General features: G+C 46.9%; 1 protein-coding gene across 2 annotated transcripts in view; it reads right to left on the bottom strand.

Moving 5' to 3' along the window:
- Positions 1 to 645: 645 nt before the first annotated feature.
- The window catches only part of LOC135816052 (kinesin-like protein KIF21A), a 52092-nt gene continuing 27933 nt past the window's right edge, over positions 646 to 24804 (bottom strand). The window contains exons 18-47 of one of the 2 annotated variants that reach the window (XM_065329414.1): positions 22470 to 22521; positions 22110 to 22252; positions 21765 to 21816; positions 19493 to 19629; positions 19345 to 19407; positions 18712 to 18762; positions 18248 to 18304; positions 17795 to 17863; positions 17436 to 17595; positions 16965 to 17059; positions 16710 to 16778; positions 16277 to 16348; positions 15836 to 15955; positions 15528 to 15629; positions 10569 to 10802; positions 9698 to 9732; positions 9244 to 9340; positions 8562 to 8930; positions 8000 to 8145; positions 7586 to 7735; positions 6988 to 7133; positions 6651 to 6787; positions 6212 to 6258; positions 5133 to 5267; positions 4679 to 4817; positions 4287 to 4322; positions 3305 to 3439; positions 2061 to 2205; positions 1638 to 1710; positions 646 to 1253 (exon numbers count right to left, since the gene is read on the bottom strand). In XM_065329414.1, coding sequence (XP_065185486.1) covers positions 1217 to 1253; positions 1638 to 1710; positions 2061 to 2205; positions 3305 to 3439; positions 4287 to 4322; positions 4679 to 4817; positions 5133 to 5267; positions 6212 to 6258; positions 6651 to 6787; positions 6988 to 7133; positions 7586 to 7735; positions 8000 to 8145; positions 8562 to 8930; positions 9244 to 9340; positions 9698 to 9732; positions 10569 to 10802; positions 15528 to 15629; positions 15836 to 15955; positions 16277 to 16348; positions 16710 to 16778; positions 16965 to 17059; positions 17436 to 17595; positions 17795 to 17863; positions 18248 to 18304; positions 18712 to 18762; positions 19345 to 19407; positions 19493 to 19629; positions 21765 to 21816; positions 22110 to 22252; positions 22470 to 22521 — 3303 coding nt within the window. In that variant the 3' untranslated portion in view covers positions 646 to 1216. The remainder of the gene's footprint in view (positions 1254 to 1637; positions 1711 to 2060; positions 2206 to 3304; positions 3440 to 4286; positions 4323 to 4678; positions 4818 to 5132; positions 5268 to 6211; positions 6259 to 6650; positions 6788 to 6987; positions 7134 to 7585; positions 7736 to 7999; positions 8146 to 8561; positions 8931 to 9243; positions 9341 to 9697; positions 9733 to 10568; positions 10803 to 15527; positions 15630 to 15835; positions 15956 to 16276; positions 16349 to 16709; positions 16779 to 16964; positions 17060 to 17435; positions 17596 to 17794; positions 17864 to 18247; positions 18305 to 18711; positions 18763 to 19344; positions 19408 to 19492; positions 19630 to 21764; positions 21817 to 22109; positions 22253 to 22469; positions 22522 to 24804) is intronic. The other variant, XM_065329415.1, reaches the window with a different exon arrangement.

Here is a 24804-nt window from a genome sequence, read left to right as displayed (position 1 = left end):
CCGTCGGTCAGTGTTGTGCAATGTGATCGCATGAGCTGATTGTTTAGTAACTGGTGTTGTTAGTGGACATAATAGCGCAACTTGTAGTTTATTGGTCCTTTTTTCTTTACTATAAATGTTACTTCATCGAAGTATTTATCAGTATTATGACTAGAATGTGAAGAAGAGGTTATTATGACTAGAAATAATTATTATGATCTATTTGAGGTGTACTGTTTACACAATGTCACCAAGAGTTCATAACATTATAAACTCTTGATGTCACCTATCCAATTACAAGCTTTGAGCATTGCCTCTATCTATAACAGAAACATTAGTGATGAAACTGATGATTCGAAATAGCAATTCTTCTAAAAACTATCGCTGCACTGATTAATGCAGATGATGCAGGTTTGCCACCAGGGAATAATACGATACGGTATGCTACATATACAGTCAAACGTGGTCTCCGTGTACAGGTGGTCTCCATGTCCACGGTCATTTGACTAAAAATAGCATCACTTGACTTTGGTCACAGTTGCAGTGGTCTTCTGAGGGAGGTGGGGTAGCCTTGACAGGTCCAACTGTATCACAGCAAGGAGGATGAAACAGGTGACTAACGCCCAAGCCCCCACCCATACAATTACACAAATATGCACATGGAAACTGCCACAAAAGAAGACCATGAGAGGTTTTCTCACCCAGAGTCCTGTGTGGATGTTACAACAGAAACGGTTAAATAAGATACAGGTGATTTCACCTTTCATTAGCGTTAAGTAAAAGAACTAAGACACTGCAAGCTTGGTAAATGAAGATAGAAAGCTGTGCTTTTAAAAAGAGAAGTTCACAGAGTTCGGAGAACTCGGTCACAGAATGCTTTTACAAGTAGGGAGCATTGACAGAAAATCCAATTTCAACTCAATGCTGGAAATTCCTGATGAAGTGGTGGATGACATGGTTAATAAAAAGTGATCTCAGTCACACGATGCTGCCGCAACTTGAAGACATTGCAAGGAAATCAAATTTTCAAAACTGATGATTGCTGATAGATGGCTATTGAAAAATATCTTATCTGTGACGGAGGCCTCAAGTGCAGGCTGAGAGCATCAAGCGTTGCGACATACAAACAAATAACTTTAAAAATATACATTGGGCAGAGCGTGGGGTAACGTCAGTCAGTACACTGAACGACACTTGCGTGTGTAGCATGTGTACAGGGTGGACAGGGTTAGTACAATCAATCTCGATATTTCCACACCTTGACCGTACGATCACTGCACACACAAAGACAAGTGAGTCATAGAGAAATCGTCAGCAGTGTGACTACTACACAGTATGACTACAACACACGCCAGAACAGACAAGAAGCAAAACCGACTATATTTCCTCCGCTCTACACACCAGTAACCGGGCTTGTTCTTCTGGAGCCGCTGCCGGTGAGCTTTTCATTTCAATATTTGACAATAGTGTTTTCGGGAATACAATGGTTCAGGATTGGATAAGGTAGGCCATAGCCAATTCTGACTGTAGGGGCATGAGGCTCTTAGTTTCACGCTCACTGGACACAGTGAAGTCAGTGCTCATTGCTACTACCTTGTCACACTCAGTGTACATGTGTACGGGGTTAAGGGACAGCAATCACAGCCATGCCTACTTACTTGGATGCTGTGAACAACTGCCCGTCGTTAGCTGCCATGGCGTTGATAGGCTGTTTGTGAGCAGCAATTTCACCTGAACAACATACCACCACACCCAACAGCGACAACAACAACAACAACACGAACAAAATCATTGCTGTGGTACAAAGCTGTACATGTTGCTCCTCTCATTCCGTATAATCACCACAAGCTTAACAAGGACAATGACAACACCACATGTACGAGCGAAGAAACAGTCTATTAGAAAGTCGTCGCCTTCCAGAGTTTCTTGCAGAAGCAATCGTCAGGCAACTGACACAAAAATGTCATATACACCGGCATAGGGGAGGGGTATATGTTCAATCTTCCTACACCTCTCTACACAAGAGGTCACAGCATAAAACGGTGGTAGCAGACCGATAAAAGCATTTCAAACTGCCTCACCATTAGGAGCACAGGTGCCGAGTTGCCATAGTTTGACCATACCACTACGACAGCCACTGACCAAGACACCACTCTGGCCACCAGCACTAGATGACTGCACCTTGAGCAAGGCACATACCCAGGCATTATGCGCACCATTCACCGACTGCAAGACACAACATGCACACACAAGCAACAAAGCATTATTAGAACAGCACCAGTGCCACACACACAGTGTTCCCATTTCACGTATGGCAGATGAGCACACACCCATACACACACACACACACACACACACACACACACACACACACACACACACACACACACACACACACACACTTGTACTTGTACTTGCTCACTGCCAAAACTGGTCACGTGGGTCTCCCCGGGAGAGGGGAGAGAGACTCAAAAGGAATCTTGGAAAGATGACTCAATTGGCCATTGAACCACCCAACGGCCGACACCCCCTGAAATCCCCAAACTAGGGTGGACTTGAAATGATCCCACTTATGGGCTCACCACACCTCAGTAAGTGGGTGAGGACAAGGTGCAGAAAAAGGATTGACGGCATAAGGGTATCCGTCCCGGGATCCAACTGCAGGTACCCCTGACCCCAGTGAAGGTAATACTTGGTACTAGTGTGGGTGGCTAAATCAGAGTGGATCTGATAAAAGCTTCACTAGCACCATTGATTACACAAGAGTTTATCTAGCCAGAAGTAGTCCATGGTTAACAAGTATGTATACTTCAAATAGAAAGTATATGAACCCTGAAACCAACAAAGGTGGTAGGTACAACAATACACCTTCAAGCAGCCGAGCCCGTTGGCAACAGGCCCAACACTATCTGACATAAGTGTACCCACCAACCGAACTAGCTGGCACATACACACACACACACATACACACACACACACACACACACATACACACACAATGATGAATGCATGCAAACCAAGTACAGTGTGCTCTGACATCTCTCAACATCTCCCATCCTCCCGTTGCCAATCTCCAGGCACAACACTTCATGCATACCCGCCTCCACCATGTGTCCCATACATGTACAAGTAGTAGATATTACAAGAAAAGTGAGCTATGTGATGTAAGAAAGCAATACTATAAAAACCCTGCAATCGCCACGCAAAGTGGTCATTGGCTACCCCAGCCATGTATTGCTTGGAATAAAATAAAAATAAATAAATAAAAACCAATGTAATGATACAGTAGCAAGAGTAGCAGCAGCAGCCCTAGCCACACACTTACCTGTCGAAGTTGCCGTGATGCCAGATCCCACTGTTTGATGCTGTGATCACGAGAGCCGCTGTACAGCTGGCCGTCGTGCTCAAACAACGACTGAACACCGTCGTAGTGCGGTGGTTCCAGCTGATAGCAAGCCGTCTGCACACGCACACACGCACATGCACAGACACAAACATCCAGAATGGTTTGAAATAGTGGTGAAATGAATATCAAAACCCAGTAGCCGAATATTCTTCGGCTTGACGAACAAACGAACGAATATTCTTTCGTTAACACGGATGACATCACACACCTTCCTCTCAGTCATTTTATTGGATATTGCCACTATCATTAGGCATGACAAACGAAGGCACATATTTCTCCATCATTTCTAGGTCAATGTTCACAAAATCCCCAACTGAAGTGCATTTTGCACGCTAACCCCCCCCCCCCCCCCCAGCTTGAGACGTGATTTTTCGTTCGAGCGCCGTAACTCCACTTCAGAACCTCGGATCGCGTTCGGGTTGCTTGGAGACGACACTGGACAGCTGACAGTTTTCCAATGCCGATAGAGCTTTTGATGAAGCGATTCGGTCAAGTATTCGCGAAGTTACGAAAGTTTGAAGTCGCCCGGCAAACTCTGTATACCGGGTTAACGAATATTCGCCATGAGAAATATTCGTTCGAATGTGACAAACCGAACGAATATTCGAATATTCGGTATATTCGTTTCACCACTAGTTTGAAAGCAGCAACAACACCAAGCACCACGAGATGTAGATTCGACAGCATAGAGTAAAGGAAAGCCTCTGGGCAAAAATGATTGTCGCACAGAGACTGTTCGAAATGTGAGAAGCTGTATGCATATAATGGATGGCAACAGTGAAGTCTTCACATCATGAGAAAGATCAAATAAAAGTGCAGAGTACTCCGTGTGATCTTGTTTGTCAGCAAAGCAACTAAATACGCGGACACACCATGATGCACAGTGAGATATTACACATACCTGGATGTTAGCCAGCTTGGGATTGACTTCGAAAATCTGCCCAAGAAAAAGCCAATGACAGCAACAAAGCATGCATACTTGCATATTATAACTGTACTGAAGCTAGTAGAAAAATCAAATAGACCAACTGAGGTCTGGAGTTTGCTAGAAATGGCATGTGTGCCCTGAACAACTTGTAAACAAATTCATGGTTTGTGTGTGACTCGGTTAGATTGAGTGTTTTCCGCATCTGCAGGAACCGTTGCATTGCAAAACACACACATACTAGTAGTCAGACATGAACAAGAAAAATAGTGCCAACAACCATGGGTAGGTGCACGTCACGGGGGAGGAAGACTGGACTAAATGAGGATGAACATTGCATACATGTACACTGTGGCATGCAGTCGTACCCGAACACAGTGATCACGCGCACCCGTAGCCAGTAACATGCTGCCAGTACTAGCATCGCGTGGCAAGTGAGAGCCGGACAATAGGAGAAGAGTTGAAACAGGTGCAGTGCTGCCAACTAGCCGACCAAGACTCTGGAATCTGGTTAGGAAACAAGAGAAAGCAAACAATACGCTACGTGTCTTGCACTGACATTACATGTACTGGTGTCGCATGGCAAGAGAAGATAAGCAACACATGAATAGTGTATAGGCTGAGGCTATAAATCGTGCCTTCAAACATGAACATCAGCCACTAGCAGTACATTAATAAAACGACTAGAAAGGGTTCACCTCAAACTAGAGCTTCACTGCAGTGAAGCGACCATCACACAATGCATTATGGTCTCTTGGTGAGTTTGATAACTTGAAGCACGCTGGCAGGAATTCCTTCTTAAACAACATCACAAAGTCTTACTTGTTGACATCCCAGACACGCACCGAACTGCCACACGTCGTGTAGAGGATGCTCTCGTCATGGCTCAGGCACATGTCGTTCACACTCTCACTGCTACTGCTTGCTGTAGCCGTGCCACTGCTATTACCTGCAGGACTGCAGCCACACACAACACATGCACATATGCACACATTCACACATGCACATATAGACACATACTTGTACAATCATGTATGTACTTCAAAAGAAGAAGTAAGCCTTGTTTGATAGATAACATGCTGACAGTTTGACAGAATAACCGGGGCCAGATCCCATACGGTTCTAATGATTGTCAAGACCGGGGCTCTGCCAACCGATGATGGTTGAAGTCAGGAGCACTGTTTTCAACGCAGTGCGTCCTCCGCCTTGTAACATGTTGTCAAACTTTCACAATACTTGTACATGTACTACAAAACTGGCCAGAGAAGTCCAGCCACATGCATACACTGTGATTAACGCAGTGGGCTTTCTTTGTCTTCCTCAACAAAGTCAATGTCAACAAGAAGTCAAAAACGGTGTGAATGATGTGGCTGCTATATCTAAGACCTCCCTTATGGCAGTTGTTATCCTCGGAATTAAAAAATTCCCCTGTTCCTGGTAACCAAGTACTATTGACATTAGGGAGGTTTAGTTCCCACGTAACGGAAACGCGTACGTGGGTGATCCACGTAAAGTTGATGAAGGGCACCTACGTTGCAATGTTGTGTTTAGTCACACGGAACAAACAAAAGCATGAAGCGAAAGGCCCAAACCTGGTCAAAGACGAAGCTACCCGGGCCTAAGAAGCTCATCCAATATTTTGATTTCGTGCTTCGGAAACTTCTTCAGCTGAGCACCCTCACAGCTCGCACAATGCGCTCCATTCTGATTTTCAGAACGTGGGTGAGCCTCCATACACGGTATGTCGTGAACCAGAAAACGTCTGTACGTGGGTCACTGAGTATCACGTGGTACACACACGTAAAGTACCCACGGATTACGTGGGACTAAACCTCCCTAGTAACTGCACAATAGCACCCTGGGCAGTCTGAGAAATCAACTGGTCTCTGCTCAATGCTTACCCAAGAACCTTGACACACTTCATTTGGCCGTCGCGTACATCCCACACCTACAGCAAGACAACCATTCACACAGACACGCATGATGGCTAGAGTACAGACATACGGATGGGTATAGCATGACGTTAGCACTCACACACGTACGTACATGCATTGCATGTGCAGGTGAAGAGAGCTCCTTGAGGTGGAATAACACAACATTGAGTTGAAGCCTACGTATTACTGGCACGTGATAGTGCAATGCATGGGCCACTACTAACGGGGAATACGAAAATGCACCTATCATAAGAGACAGAACTAATTACTGGAGCACACCCACCACACACACAGGTCCACTGAGACCACCATTAAAATCACAACAAGGAAAGAAAAAGGCATAACACAGTAAAGCAAGCAACTGGCTCAAAAACCACCACCAGTAGCAGCACCAGCAGTAGCTCACTTTTACAATCGACTGGCACGCAGTGAACACCAGGCCACTCTTGTCAGCGTAGCGTACGGACACAACAGAACTGGGATGTCCTCCGAGAGACACTACTTCCTTGCCTGCACCTAGATCCCAGATCTTGGCAGTGCGATCTGAATTAAGAATAGAACAAAGGAGATGCCAGGAAACCATTACATGTACTTCAAATACCAATTTCCCTGATATGCCTGCAGCTCCAAAAGACACACTACAAAGTGTTACTTCAAAAATTGGATTTCTAACACCATCAACAGCTTTCTGATATTAACGACTGAAACATGACCTATTTCAAAGAGTAAAAAGAAGTGGTTACCTTGTGATCCAGTAAAGAGAGCAGTACTACTGGAGGCAACAGCGGTGACTGGACGACTATGGCCTTCAACCGTGTGCGTGCACGAGAGAACCTGACTCTTGTCACCACGACGCTGTGCTGTGGCCGTGATGGTACCATGGCGACGCCTGCACACGAACGGCACAAAACAAGCACAGACGACAGGGACTTTCATCCAAATACAGTCAACCTCATGAATGACAACCCCGGGTATAGCAACAAATCGCGGATAACGACACAATCTTCAGATCTAGTGACCATTTGACTGCATACATTCAACCTCACGACTAACGACACGTTCCCGTGGACCATCGAGGGTGGTTATTCGCAAGGTTGACTGTACAGACTTACTACGAGAAGTGCATGCATATCCATCAGAAACTCATCTCATCAACACAATGTCATAAGCATGCAAACGGTACTACACCCAACATGTATGGAGGTTAAAAACTGTGCACAGAAAATAGACCGACAAAAAAAGAAGAAGAGAGAAAGAAGCAGCATACCACACACGACGTGCGGTGATGCCAGCAATGCAGAAGAAGAGTACAATGCACACGCTGAAGGCCAGACCACTTACGAGCCATGCACAACCTCCGGCTGACTTGACGTATCGTTGGTGAGACGCTTGAACACGTCCTCGGAGTTGCGAACAGGCAGCTTTCCCGGTAGCGACGATGTCAGATCCGATGACGACGAGTCCTTCTTCCGCATGACTTGTGGAGAAACTCTTCAAGATGAAGGGCACAAAGAAACAAGGACAGAGTGCGTGCACGCACATACATACACACATACAGACATAAAGACACACACACACACACACACACACACACACACACAGACACAACCTTCCCAGTCAGTCAGCCATCGACACACATTCATCCGCTCAGGAGAATGCACAAACAATGTCCAAACAATAAAGCACATCACAAACCAACACACAAGGAAAAGAACACTGACTTGGAGACTAAAGAACACCGACTTGGAGACTCACCCAAGCTGCTTGTAGGCTCTCTGATCTTCGGTGTAAGAGCGAGGCCGTCGCAGCATGCTGCTATCATCCTTTGTAGTCAGCGAACTGTCACTACCGCTCAACGACACCGATGTCGGTTGTAACAGTCCGCCACTTCCATCACGCGACTGCACAGAACAAACACACAGATGCAACATCCCGTGAGCTGACAATTCAAATGAGCACTTGCCTGTGTGTCTCAATCTCACCCTCACTCCGATCAACGAGGCAAGAGGAAGATGCGCAGGGCAAACGTATGGGATGACAGTGCACACTGACTGTAAACATGCTTGACTTTCCATGCATCACTTCTCGCAGATTGGTGATCAACTATGATAGCACTTGCAGAACAGGGCCATGCAACAGCGATGGCGTGGCAATGGCCAATTCTCAGCAGCAGTAGCAGCACTGTGGAATGCATTCACCATGCCAGTGTAGACTCAACTCAGCTCAGCCAGGTGCTGATGCTGAAGCCAGTATGACTCATGCATGATTCATGCACGACTCATGCAGCATTACAGTGGGAGAACCAGTAGCAGCTAACCATAGGCATTGGTGGCAGCGATGACGTCACCGGTATAGAACCAACCACTGCAGTTGTTGTGTCTGGTGCAGATGGCTGTGAATCACTCCTAACTAAGGATGGTGGTGGCAGTGACGTCGTAGGACTGGATGCATGTGGCAGTGATGTCATAGGATTGGATGCATGTGGCAGTGATGTCATAGGATTGGATGCACGTGGCAGTGATGACATAGGATTGGATGCTTGTGGCAGTGACGTCATAGGATCGGATGCAGGTGGCAGTGACGTCATAGGACTGCATGCATCATCTGATGACAATGCGATGTCGGGGGAGGAGAATCGCTTCAGATGGCGAAGCAGATCAGTCTGAGCGTCTGTCTTTCGACGCGACTGCCATCCGCCAGTAGTCACCAACAGGAGCATGTGAGGCACGGGCAGCAAACAACACAATAGAGCAACTTGGCCACACTGCACACTGCCAATATCTTCATGAAGAACAATGCGGCGGAGACAACATGCAGATCACACAGGCATCAGTGGAACTCATGCAGCTACACTACATGCAGTTCATACCACCAGATATCAAGCAAATCTCTAAGCTGTGCAGTGCGTTCTAGCTTAACTGAGACCCCGGTCATCACAGAATGCTGGGAAGGGCATATCATGAGAAGACACGAACAACTCCCATGCCAAGCAATCCTACCTTAGCCTGCCGAGATGTGGGTACTGTTGTTGGTGCTGTTGTGCCCAGTTCCTTCAGCAGCTCAGGACCAGGTATTGTGAAGGTCGCATCCAGAGCCCTGTACAGACACCAGGAATTACAGCAGACAAAAGCTATAGTATCCATCACTAACAATATGGGTCCACTAGTGAGGCACCCATCTACTCATCTCCAGCAGAGTAATGACAAAGCGTAGTCATACACATCATGCAGGTTCCCGTAGCCAGGCTCCACCCCCGCTCACACGCGCACACACACGCACACACACACGCACACCACCACCACCACCACCACTATCACACAGTTTCTCGTGGAGAGGGCACAGCACCCGCCGCACACCATGACCGTGTCCCGACAAGGCAGAGCAACAAGCCAGCATGGTACAAGATAAAGACACAGACAAGCAGATGAGTAGACAACCTCTCACATAACATACCCCAAAGCCGACATTATTCCACTTTCGTCAGGATTCTAAGCAACATACAAACAACAAAATCAAATGCGAGCTGTTGAATTAAACGGTGCCATTTTATCATTTTTATGTTTGAACATTTGATGTAACATTCCGCTGATCTTTTCAAAGTGCAAGGAGAAAATTGACCAGGAAAAAGAAGCAAGTGAACTTCAGTAACACAGTACTTATCACATACATGTACTAGTACAAGGCACTGCAACCCCCCCCCCCCCCACTCCCTAAATGAAACTATAGGGTCAGTAGAGTGTGGAGCTCTGAGTTGAAAGGCCTGGGTCTGAACAGGCTGCGATGCATCATTCAGATATCGTTCAGTTGAACTTACACGTGCACAGTGTGTTGGAATGCAGTCATGGCATCACTGAGACAACAATGCTAGAGATCCATAGTCATACAATCATTGCACACTCAGAGTGCAGAACAGCCCATGTCACAGCCTGTTTGATACGGCAATGCTTTGACGCAGTGCTCCCAGACATCGCTCGTCGAACTAATATGTTCCAATAATTTAGGTCAGAGGAGGTATCTGAGTGTGACACATACCGTGTACTTAGGAGCTGTTGGCTAAGATGTTAGCTATGATGTTAGCTGTGAATGCATGCAATGTGTACTGTTGTGGGCATTGAAATCCTTTGAAAAGTCAAGCAGCCACGGGGCGCTGGCCTTGCAGCCGTGAGCACTGCTGGTCCAATTTTTAGAGTGGGTAAGCGAACTACAGTGCATGTATGCGCTAATGCAGTAAGGCCCTGATCATTCCACCGGATTTCATTGTCCCCGACAGTGCATACGCATACGTGGACAGTTTCTCTCTTTTTCTAATCTCTAAATACCTTACCGAAATACTCCTTGGTCGAGACTTGGGTCGAATCGGTGAAATCTGCAGTACAGAATCACTGGCAGCGGCCGTGGTGCGCGCTGGCGACGACTCTCTCCTCAACAGCGAGTCACCCCCATCATCCGCCGCCATGTTGAGCAGCATCTGCTCACGGACTTTAAGCTGCTGCTCAGACTGCTGCAGACGACCGCGCAGCTGCTTCGCATCCGTCTCATGTTGTACAGATTGTACACCCTACAGAAGCAGTAGCAGCGGCGGCAGCAGCAGCAGCAGCAGCAGCAGCGGCGGCAGCAGTAGCAGCGGCGGCAGCAGTAGCAGCGGCGGCAGCAGCAGTAGCAGTAGCAGCAGCGGCGGCAGCAGCAGCAGCAGCAGCAGCAGCAGTAGCAGCAGCGGCAGTAGCAGCAGCGGCGGCAGCAGCAGCAACGACAACAGCAAAGTAAAGAGGAGATTTACCATTTCATGTTGTTAGGGGTTCGTAATTATCGAAATTAAAAAAAAAAACATCCTTGTGAAAAAAGGGAATGGGTGGTGAAGAGCGCTGGCAGAATTTAATTTTTTTAATTTTTCGTACACTTCTTGCACACTGTAGTGTACAGACAGACATGTCTGTAGTGTAGATTGTTGATTGTTGCAAAAGCAACGGTCCTTGCATTGTGATCATGTCACTTGTCACCGCTGCAGTGAGCTACATGCAGTCATGCTTTCGCACTACGACTATGAATACGATAGGTACTTATTTTTACTTATTTTATTTATTTCGCTCAACTCGTGGTCCATGACCAAATATTTGACAAGGACGTTTGCGTTTACTGTAAATATACTAATTTTCGGCAGCTATTTAATTTCGGCTATATTCGGCACCGACCCAAAACGCCTAAATTAAAACGCCGATGAAATTTTCACAGCATCTGTCGCACTATACCATGCCCTCTACCCCACGCCGAAAATAAATCGCCGCCTAAATGTCAAAAACCGTGAAGTGCCGAAATTTTGCAGCGCCGACATTTTGTATATTTACAGTACCCAGGTTGTACCTCAACTGTCCTCAACGATGGGTAATGGGCCAGTTGTGGAAACGCAAGAAAGTGGTTGTGACAAGGGAGCTCCGTCGTAAAGATGTGCGTGATGCTGACTCATTCAGTGAGCTACTTCATCTTCAAGGAATGGGCATCAAGGACGGTCCTGAAGGGCAAGTACAGTCCGTATCGGCTATACTCCTATAGCGTAAACTTTTGTTTTCAGCATTTGTATCACTATACCCGATGCATCACTATAAGCGACATTGCATGCACATGCACATGCACACATGACTACACATACATGAAGTGTGCAACCACATCTACATGGTAATGTCCCGTGTAGATGTGTGCGTGCAAAAGGCATTGTACTGCACAATGTATTGCGGAAATGCCAGGCCTTTAAGGTGCACATGCACACCCATGGCTGGCAATCCACCTGCTTGCCACGTACATGTATATCACTATAGCCACTATTATTATCGTCTGCAATGCATGTTCTGATTCCAGGATACCATCGTAATATCCGATATATCACTACAACCGGTTACTGGTTTAATATAATGCTATTTTGACTGGGAAAAATACATTTTGCTTTTTGATATTTTGTTCTGATATCACTCTAGCCGATATATCCTTACACCCGGTCACTCTATAGCCGATACAGACTGCAATCTGTTATTACATACATCAGGATCCTGCTTGCCTACCTCTAATCCTCGATGGTTTAGACGAGACCAACCTGACTGATTTCAGCAGCTTTCTTCATGGAGTAATAACGGGGCATGAAGTGCCAGGCGCTCATATTCTTGTCATATGGCGACCATTACCAACGCCTTCAGCCTACTAGCATCAACCTTTTGTCATAATGTAGAACCAGAGAAGCCCAGCGGACTCGTGACGAATGTCGAGCGGTCTTCGTATCTGCGGGCGATAATGGCCATGCCATTCATTGCCAAGGAAGTGTGCGTCCACTACTTCAACTTCATCCCGCAATGCGTAGCCGGCCTGTTAGACCACATGGCAATTCAGATTCTTGAACGTAAAACTGTGAGGAATTACAAGCACTGCCATTCAATACCGAAGCAAGCAGGGAGCCCTACATATACACGCATGTGTATATTCTTGTCATATGGCGACCATTACCAACGCCTTCAGCCTATCAGCATCAACCTTTTCATAATGTAGAACTAGAGAAGCCCAGCGGACTCGTGACGAAAGTCGAGCGGTCTCCGTATCTGCGGGCGATGATGGCCATGCCATTCATTGCCAAGGAAGTGTGCGCCCACTACTTCAACTTCATCCCGTAATGCGTAGCCGGCCTGTTAGACCAGCTGGCAATTCAGATTCTTGAACGTAAAACTGTGAGGAATTACAAGCACTGCCATTCAATACCGAAGCAAGCAGGGAGCCCTACATATACACGCATGTGTATATTCTTGTCATATGGCGACCATTACCAACGCCTTCAGCCTATCAGCATCAACCTTTTGTCATAATGTAGAACCAGAGAAGCCCAGCGGACTCGTGACGAAAGTCGAGCGGTCTTCGTATCTGTGGGCGATGATGGCCATGCCATTCATTGCCAAGGAAGTGTGCGTCCACTACTTCTACTTCATCCCGCAATGCGTAGCCGGCCTGTTAGACCACATGGCAATTCAGATTCTTGAACGTAAAACTGTGAGGAATTACAAGCACTGCCATTCAATACCGAAGCAAGCAGGGAGCCCTACGTATACACGCACGTGCAGGGCTCCATGGAAGCAAGTCCATAAGTTAGTGTTGCAGATTGGAATGTTCGCATTCAACATGCTTGTGAACAAGTGACTAATATTGGATGACCGCACCATCCAGCATGATGCAGTGCACCATCCAGCATGATGCAGTGCACCATGCAGCATGATGCAGTCAGTCAGTGAAGATGCAGTACGACTCGGTCTTCTTGCGACTTGCGAAGAATAACGTACAAGAAAGGAATTCAGACAATGTCGTTTCAGCCACCTGACAATGCAAGAACATCTAGTTGCTCTGTTTCAAGTACACTGGCACACGCCAATGACCAATACCAGGATCACACGACCCGTCAAATGTCTTGGTGCAGAAAGTGTGTCCATGAGAACATTCTGGTTCCTACTGTGTGCACAGCGGGGAAACTGTGCCCCAGGCTGACTGCTTGGTGCGCACATTGCTGACCAACCAGAAGACAATGGAATGACAAGGGGAGAAGGACGATCCTGAGGTCCTTCAGTCCAATCAGTTTCCACTCAACTTCATCTCACCAATTCTAGACGTTCTGGACACTTCATTGAGATGGTTACTTCAGAGGAACTACTGCGTGATCTAAAGTTTCATTCCTATCAAACCAGCTGTGTTCAAAGTTCAATTTTCACATAAACTTCATATCAATACCGCCAGCCGATGTGACATATCTTCTGCTTGATTGGAAAAAATCAGGTGGTAAAGCCACTACTGATAGTCTTTTGCAGTCTCTCAGAAATGTCGGTTCAAAGCTTCCATAGTCTTCTGCAGTCTCTCAGAAATGTCGGTTCAAAGCTTCCATAGTCTTCTGCAGTCTCTCAGAAATGTCGGTTCAAAGCTTCCATAGTCTTCTGCAGTCTCTCAGAAATGTCGGTTCAAAGCTTCGTCACCATTGTGAGGATAGTCTCGGTGGACAGTACATGAATACTGAAGGCTCTACAGGGTCATACAAGTTACAATGTACCTGTCCTAATTTTGTAAAACCTGGCTGAATTTCTATTTCCCTGTCCATGGACTTTTTGTGGCCTCAAATATGGCATTGCAAGGTATACTAGTAATTTGCACAGGTCACACAACGCAGGATGTACTGTTATTTTCACACACGTTACATGTGTGTTTCAGGATAGTACCGGTAGTATAGGATGACTGGGAAAAAAAAGTTATCACCCCCCCCCCCCCCCCCCTCACGTGACCGCGGACTCCTGCATGTACTGTATTTGAACTACTAATTTCACAAATTTTCGGTGTTCTTTTATTTTCGGTACTTTCGGTGCGTCTGTTTCATACCTAAAATTTCAATACACCAAACAAACACTAACACACATAGTCCAATAGGGAATTGCTACTCTGTACCTAAACTTTCTGTTCACCTAACCTGGCCTTTACCCTCATACCGAAAATATTGAGCACCGAAAATTTCTGAAATTAGAGTACCCTCACACAAAAACCACACAACTGTTTGGGGATAGGCGCTTCTTGTCTTATGAAGTGCCGGCTGTGTAAAGGCCACGAGGTCGGCCGGCTGAAGGTGAGCTTCCGGTACACATCTTGCCCTGCCGCTACGCCTGTACATACCTGATACGGTGTTGCGCTTACGGGCTGCCTGAGCCCCACACACCTCCCTGATGTGCCTCGGAGTGCAGTCGAAGCGCCTGTGTCACTTCCGTGATCCAAATGCGAATGCAGTCCTGCCGGTCTGCCACGTATGCGACTAGCCGGAGGCTGACCCTCCCGCATTGAGCGCCTCTAGTCACTGCGATCCCGTAGACGGCACACTGGGCTGCCAAATGCGCGACTGGCTTGAGGACCGCCCTATGCTTCGCAGCAGGGCGCCCAGCTCAGCTCGCACATGGTAGTGGCGTGAGCTGGGTGCGGTGAGGGTGGGTAATAACTACAGTTTCCTCTTCCGGTAACTTCCATTAATAGGAGGGGGTCAGAGAACATTTTGCATGAGGACAGGTATTTTTAATTCTTCAATAATTACGGACGACCCCTTACATTCAATAACACAATTCCGCAGCATATCTCTACAATGCAATCTGGAGGTTCACAGGCCAATCATGCAACATACATACTCACACTCCAGCAATTAAACACACACACGTATACAGTACACGGCCCACAAGCAAGCCATGCAAACATGCACATTGCACCATCGGCTACAGCGTTACAAGCCATACCATACCATTGTGATGGAGAGCTGGAGGAAGTGGTCGAGCAAGTAGCGTGCTTCCTTCATCGAGCAGCTTTGTAAGAGGCCAGTTGCAACAACAGTATCACCTTCATCCTGTCAACCAGGCAAGTATAAAACAACAGAAGCAGAAACAATAATGGATGCTGTAGTGTTGAGAAGACCTGCAAAGAAAAGCAAGATTTCAGTTAATTACATAACGCCTATAGAGATGCTGAATGTAAGTTGGAGATGCGATGATCGCCAGTCAGAGCAGCAGTAGTTACGGCAATATGAAGTAGCACTCTTCCATCCCATCATACCTTTGCCTCCATGAACTGCATGATCTCATCCTGCCGCTCATCGATATTGGACTGGACATATTCTAAATGAGCTCCCAGGGCTTCGAGCTGTTCTTCCTGGAAGCTTATACTGACATCATCCTGCAAGAGAGTGAAAACAAGGGCACACATAGACAAGTCGGTATTGTGACACCTGAAAATGTGCACTATGCCATCTAGATACAGTACAAGTGCACAGATAAAGTTGTGCTGTGATACTACAACTCTTCTATTGTATATTGTATATGCATGAGGTTGTCTCTCATGACTGTGCTCTGGAGTAGTACATCTGGGGCTATACGTAGAACAAAAGGTATAGCAAGGCACAGCAAGGTACCTATACCATCTCATGTAATAAGGCAACACTGCCTGTTTGTTCTTCGACATTAAATAAACCAATCCAAATCCAAATCCAATGCATACCTGCATGCTGAGTACGGCGTCTTCTCGGCGGCGAGTGCAGTCTTTGACCTCATGACCGAGGCGGTCACGCTCCTACATACAATGTAGAACAGTGGAGTGTGCCAGAGAAAGAGCAGTATCAGCAAATGTACAGCCATGCAAAACATTACAAGCACTGCTATTTGTACATGCAAATGCAAATTCACATGCACACACACACACACACACACACACGCACGCACGCACGCACAGCAATACCACAACTGAAATCTTCCATAGCATAGCTAGCACAATACACAACATTGCACAAGACAAAAGGGCCTGTGAAAGCAACTTCAAATCCAGGTGGATTTCGGTCGCTCGGAAGTAGCCTAAAAGAGAATAGAAGTGTGACAAAGTACTCCACCTGTTCTGGGTTCCTCAGCTTTCAACCCCAGCACTCAATGAGACTTACAGAAAATAGTCGGTCCATATCCTGCTCCAAACTGGCCAGAGTCTGCCGTTGTGAAATGGCATCGTTGACCTAGTGACAACACAAAAGAAATAACAAAACTTGCTCCCAACATTTCGCCTGTGTTCTTGGCACTGGCCACAAGAGATTCTTGAAAAAAAAAAGGGACATGAGGTGTTAAAGTGTATTCCAAGTCAAGAAAAAACAGTGGGAAATAGTCTAGAGCAAGAACGAACAACACTGCTAAGATGAACTTACAACTCTTTCTAGACGTTGCCATTTCCGCTTTCCACCTGTTGTTGAGAACACTGACGATACGCGTCTTGATCGCTTTCTGATGCCACCGCTACCACCTAAGCAGTGAAGCAATGCATAAACACAGGTACAATACGCACCAAACAATGCATACCCATGAGAACAAGAAAGCAGAAAAAATGTCATGGTTCACGTGAGACTCGACTACACTGAGTTTCGCATCAAAATCTGCACAACGTAAGGTCCATGTGCAGCAGTAGCAGCGGCCACACACTCCCACACACTCCCACACAAGCACGCACATGCGCTCAGGCACACATGCGCGTACGCATAGTGCAAGACTTGACTTGGGCACCCTGTAAGAAGGCCATAGGCCTGTTGGGTATACCCAAGTAAAATAAAGGGATCCAGACGCGTGATACTCTGCGACTCGTGGGCCGAAGTAAAATAATAAATACTACTACTACTACTCACCGGAAGGTGCCGCCGATACAGCTCTCTGGGAAGACTGGGACTGATAGGTGTTAGAAGCCATCATGGACTGATTGGAAGATGGCTGTGATGAAGTACGCGTAGCTGGTCTTGATGAAGATGCTGGTGCAGCCGCCTGTTTTTGCTTCCTCAACATGGCAACCTAAACACACATGACACAATAAACATCATAAGCTAAGAGAGATAGAAGCTTTTTCGGTAACATGTCTACTACAATATCCCACAGTACGAGCGCGTAAAGACAAGACAGTCCCAAAGTGGTTGAAGCAAAAGACCACAAGTTGCGGTGTTCGGAGCGTCTTTCCTTGCAAACAGGCCACATACACCTTAGTCCAACGCACCTCTTCATTCTTCCGTCGCAGCACATTTTCACGCCGCTGTCGTTCTGCTTCGAGTGATTTGATGTGACTCTGGCAAGACAATCAAAGAGAGAGAGAGAGAGAGAGAGAGAGAGAGAGAGAGAGAGAGAGAGAGAGAGAGAGAGAAATGCAGAACAGGGTGAATAAGGTTTGTCTACTTGAATATCAAGCCGAAAAAAATCACATGTAGCCAGCGCAGGGAGTTCAGGGTTTTGCAGGGTTTGCAGCTCATGCACAGGGGAGTGCTGCGCAAGTACAGGGGAGTGTAGCTCATGTACAGAGGGTGTAGCTCAAGGAAAACAAAGAAGGGGACAAATCATTCAACGGTATTCAGTGACAATCTGACTCGGCTGTCGCTAGCCATGCCAGTCACCCCAGCCATGGAACCAGTGTGACCTAATGGTATTGGTCACAGCCATTCAGGGCCACACATACTTCATGTTTCCGCGAGGTTTTCTTGAGTTGTTGAATCTCCCTGGCACGCCTCGCCTCCTGCAACAGTAGCAGTGGAGGCAACAGATGATGGCAGACAAAGATACTGTTAGACAAGACAAATCTAAGAAAGAGAGAGAGAGAGACAGCATCATGATGCATGCCCTACAATACACAAGGGTTACACACCGGTTATTTTGAACAACAGCTTGATTCAGAATTATTGGTTACTACGGAGGGTTCGCATCTCACATGCCACGCATAGTCAACGGACAAAGAAACGGGCGATCTGGATCATTAGATCATGCCAGTTGGAATGAACAGAAGCAACAGAAACATTCTGATCACATACTCCCACCTGAAGTATGAAACCTGTTCAGGCGTGCAAAACTGAGAACATGACTAAGGGCAAGAGATCAAATAAATTAAGAAAACAAATCCTGCAGTCCCGGCAATTCAATGCTAACCTGTTCACGATTCTTTGCGGACTCGTCTCTCATTTCACGCATCATTTTCACCTAACAAACAAACACAGACACAAAGGGAAGGATATAACAGAGACATCATCTTACACCAACTCTAGAATTTTAAGCAAATACAGTCACCCTCGGAACAACTTGCAAATAGCGAGACAATCTTTAGACTTAGTGATCATTTGACTGCATGATTTTAACCTCGCGGATAACGACACTTTCCCACGCACAATCGAGGGTCGTTATTAGCAAGGTTGACTGGATAGTGGATACGAAAGTATCATACCGTGTACAAGAGCATGTGCAAAGTGGAGTGGTTCCTGGTAGCATTGCTAGAGCATGTGCAAAGTGGTGTGGTTCCTGGTAGCATTGCTTGTAAAGGATACATAGAAGGCACATGTGCTACTAATGGAGTGGTTTCACATCCATAACATGACCATACGGGACAACTATGTTGATTCAAACTCCAGTCCAGTCAACCCTTGCATCTATGGGTCAAATGATGTCGGCCATGTTGGTTCCACTCAAGACTGCACATGCCGTGGTTACTGTCTACACAAATTAAGTCGCATGCCGAAGACGTAAAACTACTCTATACTGTTGGGCAACCACAGCACATTCGCTTACCCGAGCTTTCTTCATCTCCTGTAGGTCCGTCTGAAGCTGCTTCAGCTTCTCTTCGTTGCGGGACTGCAGCACAATAAGAGAGCAAAGAAGGCGAGGCTGGATTCTGCACTACATACAGAGCACTGTACTGGGTAAAACAAGAGCATACCTTTGCACGGAGCAGCTGCTGGTGCTCATTCTTGGCTGTTTTCATCTTGGTCAGCTCAGACTTGAGATTCTTCAACTTTCCTTCAAAGTCAGAGCGCACTTTGCGAACCTGATCCTCCGAGACGGAGCCTCGATTCTCTGAAACAAGCCAACAGGAACATCATTATATTATATTATATATATTAAAAGCATGTCCGCGTAGGTGGCGGGGGTGCCACTTTCGCTTATGCCATTCAGGATTGATGTCTGAAGAGTAATACGATACAATGAAATGACAGAAGTGACGTCAACAAAAGCCGTTAGCAACAACACAAATATGACTAATGGAAAACTTCATCCAAAGTATAAAATAAAAATATGCATACAACATGTCTGGTCAGTCCTGTTAGGTGGGGCGGGCTCCACGCCATGCCTGTCGGTCCGCTGCCATTGTGCGGACTGCGTCAACATCTAGCGGCTGGTGGAGGGTAAGTCCATGCCATGATAACAGTTCCGTCTGTAAGACCGTTACCAAAGTCGTCCGAGGTCGACCCCTGAAGCGTTCAGTGCCCTCGTCGTTGGCCAGGCGAAGATACATATCCACTGCCAACTGTGGAGGAGCAGTTGGGGCCAAACGAAAGATATGGCCAGCGAGACTGTAGCGCTGCCTTGTGATCATGTCGCTGATGGGGACAGCTCCGCAGCGCTTATACAGAGTGTCATTGCTAATTCGTTTAGGGTACCGCATGTCGATGATGCTCCTTAGCTGGGTCCTGTGGAACGAATCCATTCGCGCGAGCTCCGACATCGGTAGGCCCCAAGTGCCGCAGTTGTAGGTAAGGACTGGGATGACGTAGGCGTTGTAGAGCCTCAGCCGAAGACCTTCACTGATCTGGCGCCTCCGGGTCCAGATCTTGAGGAGTGAGTTGAAGGCGGCGGCGGCCAGTTGACGCCTCCGAGCAGCATCTTCGGCGTCACCCAGGAGGGAGCCTAGTTTGCGGACAGTACGCCACGTTTCTTGGTTCCTATCGGGAAATCGGGCGACGGTGGTATGCTCTGTCTTGGAGGGATTAACGTTCAGGTTCCATCTTGCAAGAACTGCTGGAGCTTGTTGTTCAACTTCACTGAGAAACGTCTCATCCCGGCTCACAAAATCAACATCGTCCGCGTATGCGATATCCAGCGGCAGGTCATTGTCCACAGCAGGGCGAGATGGCAGCTCCAGGAACATCAAGCATGAGGAAATCTCCTGTGTTATGAAGTTGAAAGAGGAAGTATGAGTAAAGAGCAAGAGGCATCCAATTGTTAGTACTACTTCCGACAAGCGAAACTTGGCGCGTTTCTGTGTTTTTTTGTTTCGGGTTCTTTTGGCGGTGGTACCACAAGGCTGTGAGGTACACCCTCAAATCGATGTATCCGGCCGGGTGCAAGAAGCCAAGTGCTGCGCTGGTGAGTGGCACATGGCGATTCACACGTTCGAGAGGTACACCATGTGCTGAGGCACGCCTGTCTCTCCTGTACCAGAACGACGATGCGCGCCCCCAAACTGCGAAGGAGAATCGTCGTGCTTTCGCATCTCAAAGCAAAACCAAGCGGTTCTCGCTCTCTCTGCGTGGCCACTTACCCAGCACAGAATCCAGACGTCACGTAAACGACCTGGTGTTTTTCGATAGGCTCCAGGGCGATGTGTCTCTGGTGGCTAAGGAAAATTGCCAGGAATTGTTGGCGGCAGTTTTGGACTCACTTGGTTGGAGAGAAGACTCCGCCGAAAAGATGGAGTCCGTGTGGATGTGTTTGCACATTTCTTTCCACAGCATTCTGGACAGTAGTGACGGAAATGACTACCCTCGACATTGTGGTTCGTGCATAGCACACAGGAGCGCCATCAAGAGTTGCAGAGCGATCACAGCTGATGCGCTTCCTGCAGCTGAATCCACTTTAGTTGCACTTTCGTCCGATGACAGTGACAAGTCCTCTCCTCAAGAAGCTACAATCTCCGAATCAGAGGAGAGTGATTCAGACTAACTGATGTGTCTAGTGTCCTTGTTGAGCAATACAAAGTTGTAATTCGGTGAGCCAATCATTATATTCGATTGCGAAGTGCGAGAAAGTTCAAGTGATTGAATTTTTTTTAAACGCACCAAGTTTCGCTTGTCGGAGGTAGTATGATATAATCCCAATTGGCAATTGCCCAGATCGCAGGTGTTACCGGTATAAGAGACAACTATGGAGGCCTTAGTACATTCTCATCGCCTTGAAATGGGAGCACACGCCATTTAAAAAAGGCAGCATACCCAAATTGGTCAGTACTTGATCCCTTTCCGTCTCTGTTTCTCTGATTTTGGTCTGGGCACAGATGCAAACAGAGTGGGCAAAGCAGAACACAGCACAGACCCAACTATGTGAATCACAGACATCACAACTACTAGTATGACGAAAACTGGCAGCCATGGTAGTAGTAGGCTACTTTAGTCACAAGCACGGGACAACAGTATGTCAAATTGCTGGACAGCACAAAGTTACTTGTCAGAAAGAAACAGAACAAGCACAATGAACTATATACAGCAGAAATGTGATTGGAACAGTGCAATAGTAAACAGACAACGTGAAGCAGAAGAAGAAAGAGATGATTGAAATACCTGCAAGACTAGGAGCTGCTCCTCATAGTGCTTCCGCATAGACTGTAGCTGTTGCTGGCTTGCCTGTAGCTGATCAATCAGACGTTGCTTGATTGATATCTCCGACGAAAGCTCAGCTATGTCACCCTCCAGACTCTGACCATCTACACAAGCAAAGGCATAAAACAGTACAGAACCATTGATGAATACAGCTCTTTCCTGGCTTCATCTACACAGTCAGTTGATACTAACAATGTATGTACGTATATGGCTGAAGCACGGACACAGTCAGCAATCGCACGTGCTTGGAGCACAAGAGAACACAAGCAGACAGCTATCAAAGCAACACCAGACACCAGACACGGCCGGTATCTAACTCACCTTCAGCGGATGAACTTCCTGACTCACTGTCACTTCCAGAACCATCACCGACCTAATGCAGAGAACAGAAAGGAGAGAGAGAGAGAGAGAGAGAGAGAGAGAGAGAGAGAGAGAGAGAGAGAGAGAGAGAGAGAGAGAGAGAGAGAGAGAGAGAGAGAGAGAGAGAGGCAGACAACTCGTAGGAGAAAAGCATAAAATGCATACACACGTCATATACAGAGTAGCGGGGTGAACATGTTCCCCTGACAGCGGCAACAACACAGACATGCTACGAGAACGTGCTCTCATGCCAACAGTGCTGAACACCACCACCACCACCATCAGCATCCTGGATGGAGCAATAGAGTGTGTTCAAGCAAAGTACAGCAAGATCGTCCATGACCATGCTGTTGCTCCTGGCATGGAATTCTACTATACTCATGATGATTTACTGAGCATGCTTGTCAATGGCACGGTATGTGAAGGACGCATTGCTAAACTAAAGATGTACATCCAGGCTTCGCTGGATGACCTCGTTCAATTCTTCATGAAGACCTTGACGCCCTTGAGACATGCTGTGAAATCTCCACATGTCAACAGGATAGTAAGTGAAATCATCCCTTCCGCTTCAATGCACCAAGGGAAGAGCGTGACTGCAGTCTATCTCAAGCCAACCAAGAGTATGTCTCTTCCTGACTTCCCTATGAACGAAGAGTGTATCAGCTCTACCTACATCCTTCCAATATTTCTTTTAGCAAGGAGAAGTGTGAAGGCGTGGCTTTCGGCCATCCCGCGGATGTTTGTGGACTCACGTCTTGGTGAAAGGGGACATGACACAGCTCAGGACATTCCTGAAGCTGAATTGGCTCAACTGGTGATTGCATTTCTCAAGAAGTGGAAGACTGACGATAAGCTCGATGATTAGAGGGATTCTCTCGCCCCGCAGCATCACACGCATCTTCGTAGAATTTTGAACAGCAACTGGATGACCTCGTTCAATTCTTCATGAAGACCTTGACGCCCTTGAGACATGCTGTGAAATCTCCACATGTCAACAGGATAGTAAGTAAAATCATCCCTTCCGCTTCAATGCACCAAGGGAAGAGCGTGACTGCAGTCTATCTCAAGCCAACCAAGAGTATGTCTCTTCCTGACTTCCCTATGAACGAAGAGTGTATCAGCTCTACCTACATCCTTCCAATATTTCTTTTAGCAAGGAGAAGTGTGAAGGCGTGGCTTTCGGCCATCCCGCGGATGTTTGTGGACTCACGTCTTGGTGAAAGGGGACATGACACAGCTCAGGACATTCCTGAAGCTGAATTGGCTCAACTGGTGATTGCATTTCTCAAGAAGTGGAAGACTGACGATAAGCTCGATGATTAGAGGGATTCTCTCGCCCCGCAGCATCACACGCATCTTCGTAGAATTTTGAACAGCAACTGGATGACCTCGTTCAATTCTTCATGAAGACCTTGACGCCCTTGAGACATGCTGTGAAATCTCCACATGTCAACAGGATAGTAAGTAAAATCATCCCTTCCGCTTCAATGCACCAAGGGAAGAGCGTGACTGCAGTCTATCTCAAGCCAACCAAGAGTATGTCTCTTCCTGACTTCCCTATGAACGAAGAGTGTATCAGCTCTACCTACATCCTTCCAATATTTCTTTTAGCAAGGAGAAGTGTGAAGGCGTGGCTTTCGGCCATCCCGCGGATGTTTGTGGACTCACGTCTTGGTGAAAGGGGACATGACACAGCTCAGGACATTCCTGAAGCTGAATTGGCTCAACTGGTGATTGCATTCCTCAAGAAGTGGAAGACTGACGATAAGCTCGATGATTAGAGGGATTCTCTCGCCCCGCAGCATCACACGCATCTTCGTAGAATTTTGAACAGCAACATAGTATATACGTATAGTAGGCATATACAACGAATTTCCCGGCTGCCCATTGCTCGATGATTTGTATAGTCAACTTCTATAGCTGTGTTACGTACCTCCTCCCGTACAGTCTACCTTTTTCCCTAGCTGGTCTGCATGAACCATATGAACCCCGTACTCACCTTTTGTTCCGTTGGCCTGGGTAGCTACTTGCGTGCCCATATTGCCATAGCTACCCAGGCCCTTCATAGTCTCTTGTTGTCTCAGTCTCTTTCTCACTCTTCAATGTAGTCGTTTCGTTCGTCTTGGTCTCTTGTCTCGTCGTCTATAATAAATGTCATTCTCACTAACGTGTTCCCGTTGTCCATTGTAATGTCTGGAGAATATGTCGTCAGTCGTCCTTTTCGTACTCAACATTGGCGCCCAACGTGGGGCTCGAACCCACGACCCTGAGATTAAGAGTCTCATGCTCTACCGAC

The sequence above is a fragment of the Sycon ciliatum genome, chromosome 4 (assembly GCF_964019385.1).
Source record: "Sycon ciliatum chromosome 4, ocSycCili1.1, whole genome shotgun sequence".
Taxonomy (NCBI): domain Eukaryota; kingdom Metazoa; phylum Porifera; class Calcarea; order Leucosolenida; family Sycettidae; genus Sycon; species Sycon ciliatum.
This window is presented reverse-complemented; position numbering and strand designations above follow the sequence as displayed.